This window comes from Citrus sinensis, chromosome 7, assembly GCF_022201045.2.
Source record: "Citrus sinensis cultivar Valencia sweet orange chromosome 7, DVS_A1.0, whole genome shotgun sequence".
NCBI lineage: Eukaryota > Viridiplantae > Streptophyta > Magnoliopsida > Sapindales > Rutaceae > Citrus > Citrus sinensis.
Genome location: NC_068562.1, coordinates 23,737,293 through 23,744,405, shown reverse-complemented (window position 1 = coordinate 23,744,405; position 7,113 = coordinate 23,737,293). Strand labels below are relative to the sequence as shown.

General features: G+C 44.9%; 1 protein-coding gene across 1 annotated transcript; it reads right to left on the bottom strand.

Annotated features, from left to right (window-relative positions):
• Window positions 1–2,317: 2,317 nt before the first annotated feature.
• LOC107176876 (uncharacterized) lies at window positions 2,318–4,449 on the bottom strand. Its single transcript, XM_052431378.1, has 2 exons — window positions 3,573–4,449; window positions 2,318–3,498 (listed from the first exon to the last, which is right to left on the bottom strand). The coding sequence occupies exons 1-2, from the start codon at window positions 4,447–4,449 to the stop codon at window positions 2,318–2,320; spliced, it is 2,058 nt and encodes a 685-aa protein (XP_052287338.1).
• Window positions 4,450–7,113: the final 2,664 nt, after the last annotated feature.

Here is a 7,113-nt window from a genome sequence, read left to right as displayed (position 1 = left end):
TGGGCGGAATATCAGCTCGGTCCCGCCCTTACCCCATAGCTCCGAGAGCACAACAGTTCCAACACAGCCGGGCTCAACCTCCGCGCCCCCCGATCCCAGAGCGGCAGCGAGAATTCCGGCAGATGGCTGCCCACCCCTACCACAACACTCCCAGAGCATTACATGCAACCAATTCTAGGGCTAGTCGACCAGATCAGTTAGCAACTGGGACAGCCCGAGGTGACATTCATGATAGCCGAGCAGTTCAGCTGGTAGACCAGAGCTCGGCGTATAGACAGTACACTCCATTAAAAATCTCTATGGAGGAATTATATGAGAGGATCGAGGGACGAGGCCTGCTATACCCTCCAGCCCCAATAACAAAACCGGCTCATCGACGGGATAAGGGCAGATTCTGCAAATTCCACGACACTTACGGTCACACTATCAGCCAATGTCGTGACCTGAAGATTCAGGCGGAAGATTTAGTAAGGAACCGATACTTGGATGAGTATGTAGACGGAGTGTCCCCTGTCATTGAATCAGAGTACACACGGGATGAAGGAGTTGAGAGGGGTCTGAAACGAGAACAGCCGGCCATCCGTGTGATAGCAGGAGGGCCAACATTGGCCGGGGATTCAAACAGGGCACGGAAGAACTATGGGAGATACGCCATGACTGGCAAAGAGGTGCTCCTAAATTTGCCGGCAGCCAAAAGAGCAAAAGTGCGGCAAGTTCCCATTATGTGGACGGAGGATGACGAAGAGGGTATTCTGTATCCTCATGAGGATGCCTTGGTGATTAAGGCAAAGGTGGCCGGTACAGAATTGCAGCGAATACTGGTGGACACGGGCAGTTCAGTCGATATTTTGTTTAAGTCGGCCCTAGATGATATGGGGATTTCAGACTTAAAGCTGGAGCGGACGAATACATCCTTGAAGGGATTTGGAGGGGGACGGTTAACTCCCATGGGGATCATCGAACTCCCAATTACTATGGGGACAAAGCCATTTGAAAGAACAATGATGCTGGATTTTGTCGTGGTAGAGGAAAGAAGCCCTTACCAGATGATACTGGGGAGACCATTCATGAGGATAAGCCAATGCGTTGTATCCACGCATTACTTGGCACTGAAATACAGAGTAAATGGGGTGGTTGGCGTAGTAAAAGGCGACCAGAGGATGGCAAGGAGTTGTTATGCTACAGCGGCCAAGGAGACGCTGCAGGTTACCTCTCTAGATAATCGAGGAGACTCTAAAAAGGGCCGCCAAGAGCCTGTTGAGAAACTAGAGGAAGTTGCGGTAAGCAAAATACTCTACTAAATCTTCAATTTGATAAGTTATATTTGTCAAATGCATGGTGGCTTGGTGCACATGCATATATTTTGTATTTTTGTAACGCATTCAAATTTCAATAAAGATGAATTCAGTATGGAATCCCCCGGTTAATAAGCCCACAAAAATCTTACTAAGGCAAGTAAGTGCCTACTTCTGCTCGGTCAACGAAAGACCAGCAGCTAAATTTACGAAGATTCTACTAAGGCAAGTAAGTGCCTACTTCTGCTTGGTCAACGAAAGACCAGCAGCTAAATTTACCAAGATTCTACTAAAGCAAGTAAGTGCCTACTTCTGCTCGGTCAACGAAAGACCAGCAGCTAATTCTACAAAAAATCTTACTAAGGCAAGTAAGTACCTACTTCTGCTCGGTCAACGAAAGACCAGCAGCTAATCTAGTAAGGCAAGAAAGTGCCCGCTTCTGCTCGGTCAAACGAATGACCAGCAGGTAATCTACTAAAGCGAGTAAATGCCTGCTTCTGCTCGGTCAAATGAAAGACCAGCAGCTAGTCTATTAAGGCAAGAAAGTGCCTGCTTCTGCTCGGTCAAACGAAAGACCAGCAGCTAATCTAGTAAGGCAAGAAAGTGCCTACTTCTGCTCGGTCACCAAAAGACCAACAGCTAATCTAGGAAAATTCTACGAAGGCAAGAAAGTGCATGCCTCTGCTCGGTCAAACGAAAGACCAGCAGCTAATTTATGAAAATTTTACTAAGGCAAGAAAGTGCCTACTTCTGCTCGGACAACGAAGGGCCAGCAGCTAAATTTATGAGACTTTTACTAAGGCAAATATGTGTCTGCTCCTGCTCAGTCACCAAAGACCAGCAGGCGATTTTGCGAAAATTTTTACCAAGGCAAACAGATGTCTATTCCTGTTCGATGCACTAAAGAACCAACAGGCGAAACCAGATAAGAAAGCCAATAGAGAACATTTAAGAAATTTTTTATATAAACGTTCAAATGTTTACAGGGCAAATGAAAAACTACAGTCTTCACAAAAATAGACCTAAGGATTAGGAGGATTAACGGCCTCAGCAGGTGAATGGTCAGCTACCTCGGGAGGTGGAAGATCAGCAACATCGGGAGGAAGAGGCATGGACCCCTGCCCCACTTCAAAAGCACGCTGCCCAGCTTCACCCTCCTGCTCCCCATTCAAAGGAACCTCCGCCTGCTCCTGCTCATCCTGCTCATCCTGCTCATCCTGCTCCTTATCTCCCTGGCCGGCCCCAGTCATATACCTCTCCACCCTAGATTCCAGCTTGCTCATGTCGAGCTCGGGGTATTCTTCTTTGAGTACAGACATGATGCACTTATAGCTGAAAGCAACCCCGGAGTTATACTCAGCATCCAACCGATCATCCACATCAGCGGATTTACCTTTCTCTTCAGCCAGCTGGTCACTCAGGGATTTGATCTCTCCCTCAAGGGCGGTCCTCAGAGTATCTCTTTCACTTTGAGTAGCCTGAAGATCGGATTTCAGATCACCCAGCTCACCCTCAAGCTTGGAGGAAGTAGACTTAGCAATCGCAACTTTCTCCTCAAGCTCCATAAGCTGCTTGTTCAGCTCGGCCACCTTCTCCTTGGACCGATCAGCAGATTCGGCTTTCTTTTTCAACTCCTGGTTATCAGCTTGAAGCTTCCTCTCATGACGCGCGGACCCGATCTTGTAACACGAAACCATTGTGGCCAGTCTGAAGGAGACTTTTTGAACAGAAGCAGCTAACTCGGAGAGGTCCATGCTCTCGATGTCCTTCACCATCTTGGGCCCAACCGATCTTTTGTAATCTTTCTGATATGAGCTCAGGTAGTCACCTTGATCCCGAGATGGAAGAGGAGAAGATCGGTCCCTAGACTGCAAGCTGACCTCAGGACTCTTGTCGGAGGTTTTCTCCCCACCACTTTTACGGGGTGGGGGAGGGGGCAGAGCAGGGACAGGAGCCTTGGAGGGACCGACGCTGCTTTTCTTTGGAGGAGGGGGAAGGTTGCTGGAGCTACTCGGAGCCCGACCACGCTTCCTGCTTATCGCGCTGAGGATCTTGTTATCCATTCCAGCGGCTATGTCTACTAGGCCCGAACCGACCAGGTTTGTTGGCGACAGGAGGTCTTGGCAGGTAGACGCGTTCAACAGAGCAGTTTCCACCTGAAGCAAAGGTCGGTCTTCAAGCCCCTTTATCAAACCCCACGACTCTGAAAGAACAGACAAGGTTAAAGAACCCAATAAGTAACACGTCGAGAAAGAGTATAGGCAAAAAATGAACGACCTGTGGTGACAAAATGTGTTGGAAGGTAAATATCACCACCCAACGAACGAGCTGCTGGACACCAAGCTCCCCCAGCAAAGAAGAATTTGTTCTTCCAATTTTTGCACGAGGAGGGGAAACTAGTGATTGGCTTTCTCTTTGCGGAACTGGACATGAAGTAATACCAGACCGCCTCCCTTGGGCTGCTCCGCAGCTGATACAGATGTTTCACTTCAACAAGGGAAGGCTCCTCCGACCCGCACCTCTCCCACAACACAAATATTGCCGAGAGAACCCTCCACCCGTTCGGGTGTAGCTGACCTGGGGCCAGGTGCATACCCCCCAATATTTTGGCAAAATAACGCTGAAGGGGCAGCCGAGCTCCTAGTTTGAAACTCTCTAGGTGCATTGTCACATACCCCCGTGGAGGCCGACTAGGAACATCACCCTTCCCAGGAACTACAAGGAGAACCTCCTCAGGAATGTCGTAGAGGTTCCTAAGCTTGAATAAGTCAGTTTGGGTGGTGGCACAGGTTATGTAATCAATAGGGTAGGAATCAGCCTCCACCCTATGGCCAAGATTCCTTTTCTTAGCAGGACCGCTCGGTCCGGAACTGCTCCCCTCACCATCGCCAACTCCTTCAGGGATCTCAACCCCACCAGAGCTGTGGTTCTCACCAGATCCCGACGTAGGTCCACCTCTATTCCCTACAAGCTCTAGTTCGAGAGAGGAAGAAACAACCAAGGGGCGTGGGTACTCAAGGGTATCCCTGCCATGGGAAGGACCTACATTACTGGAGGGACCTAAGAAATCGGTGGGTATTGACACGTTGAGGCCTGAATCCCCTGATTCTTCATCATCCTCATCAACAATTAATTTTCCTTTTCGGTTTGACATATCGGAACCTCAAAAGAAAACAAAGAAAACTCAAGTATATGGACACAAAAAGGGCAACACAGAACCGAATCAACAACAACCAGAGGAGAAGTTAAAGGCAATACCTGGATTGAACTGGCACTGATGGCGCGACCGTGATAGAGAAAAAATCCAGCGAGTGGATACTCCAGACATGAGAAGTGTAAGCAAAGTTCAGAGAGTGAGTTAGTTAATGACGAAGAGATGAATAACAAAGCGATGAAGATATAAGTCTAGGGATTTGAAACGAAAAGGGGGAAATGAAAGCATTTAAGTGATAGAGACGCCAGCTCACTCACCGTACATCAAGGACAGATAGCCTGTCGTTTCAAATTTCAAATACGAAGAGTCGGGAGATGCCACGTCACCAATCGTTATAAGAGGCCAGGCTAGATGCAAGCCTAGATACGCAATGGACATACTCATTTAGGCCCATGCTCAGGTCAAAATCTCCCCTGAAGAAAAATGATACCTTAGGTCCATCCCGGTAGACGGAAGACCAGAGGAGAAGCCCCCGGATTGGTAAGATTTGACTATCAGTTTCTACTCTTGACTCATTTCACTCACAAGACCAGAAACTGGGGGACTGGTGTTAAGCACATAAAAGCACCAGGTCGGCCATGCTACTATTTCCACCCCGACATGAATCACCTCAGCCAAATGGTACGAGCAGAACAGGGGGTAACATGAGCTGATCAGAGACGAATACCGACCAGAGTCATATACCGAGCCGGTACCCGTCCCCCAAAAAGCGGAAACACGATCCCACAGAATTGCGGTAGTTGCGCTTTTCCCAGAACCGTTGAAGGACACGCGAGATCCACGTTTGCCCACAATGTAACAGTTAGAGTCCCATGAGGGGCTGCCACTACCCAAAAAAGGTGGGATGAATGGCAAACGGAAACGTGGGGACAGCGGCTATAAAAGAAAGAAGAAATCGATGAAGAAATGATAGAAAAAAAAGAGAGAGGGAAAACGCTGCCAAATTGCAACCAGGCCATTTCCTTACAAATTTTTAATAAACTCCTGGAATCCAAATTACACTGTTTTCCCGTAAACACCTTGTGCTAACTTAGGCATCAAAGGGTTTACGCCGGCAAAACCACCAGCGTCTCTGATCCATTTTTAGTGAGTGCAGGTCTATTGAGAGAAAGGAGGACGATTCCAATCCCAGTGAACGAGCAACAGTAGATAACACAAGCGTTGGTGAAAGAATCTGGTCGGTCAAGAGGCGAGCAGATTTCAGCATCAACAGGTACGCTCCACACACTCTCGTTTGCCCTAATTTTGAGTTATTAAAGTTGACTCCTTCACACAAAGGAAAAGAGAGAGTCATCACCTAAAAGGATAAACCGCAAAGAAACAATAAGAAAAGAGAAATCAAAAGATAGATCAAAGGTTGTAATAGGGGAGAAATCCCAGAGGTCAATCAAAAATCATTTCTTCTTATTATCTCCTGGTTTTCTATTTATTTATGGGGATGTATTTGATGGCTAAAACTATTTTATTTATTGTTTTATCACAAATCATGAACTAAATTCTATTGTGCTTGAGTGATAAACGATCTTAACAGATGTTTGACAGACATATGCATGTTGCTTTGTGTTTGCTATAACATTTTTTCTTAATTGTAATTATTTTAATTCCATATTTCGGCTTACCACCCATTTAGTGGATACTAACTAAGAAAGAGCCTAAAAAGGTTTGACTTAGCGGATCTCATTAAGACAATACTTGGTTTTAAATTGGGTTTCCCAAGTTGAGTTAATTTCAATTTGAATAGGGTCATGCTTGATCTAAAATTAGTGATGAACTAGACATAATGATTCACCTTGTAGGGTAAATGGAACCTACATCATTTAATGTTATATTTAATGATGGCGTAACAATTAGTCACTGTTAGGTTGCATTAGATATAAGATATCCAACATGTGATAGATAAGGATGTATGAGGGATTCTGCCTAGTTCTGTAGTAGATGCTATAGAAATGGTACTATAATTGAAAAAATAATCATTGCCATTATGTGAGTTTATTCACTCAACTACTCTTTTCCCATTAGTTATATCCTTATGTTTGATATGAGAACTTTTTTATTGCATTTTTATTTTAATTAGTTTATTAGTTTCATAAATTGTCTTATTTTAATTTAGAGCAAAACTGCACTTTTAAGGTTGCTGTAGCAAATCTGATAACATTAATCCCTTTGAAGACGATCTAAATACTTATCATTATATTACTTGTTGTGTACACTTGCACATTGACACCCACAGCATTAGAAATCACACACTAAGTTTTTGGCGTCGTTACCGAGAATTAATTGTTCATTGTGATTTGTAAAATTAATCTTAAATGGTGCTAATTTTTATTTTAATTTTAATTTGTTTATTTTGTTGACAGAAATGAACTAGCAACCCTTGCATGCACAAATATAAACCTGTTGAATTGTAGTTTAATACAAAAATTGAAAGAACTGCAAGGAGATTAAGAAAAGAGCAAAGAAAACCAAAAGCTACTGTAACAATGGATGAATTGCAAGATATAGGAAATTTGAACCCTCGAGGAGAAATACAACTAGTGAATGCACAAGGAAGTTAAGAATGTCAGAATGGACAGATTATTGATGGGCAATCAGGGAATAACAATA

Bases quoted from the DNA above. Each gene is read 5' to 3' on its own strand.
- LOC107176876 (XM_052431378.1), bottom strand. From the start codon at position 4,449: ATGTCAAACCGAAAAGGAAAATTAATTGTTGATGAGGATGATGAAGAA. The intron at 3,499-3,572 runs GTCGTTCATTTT...CTGTTCTTTCAG, and splicing joins AACACATTTTGTCACCACAG to AGTCGTGGGGTTTGATAAAG.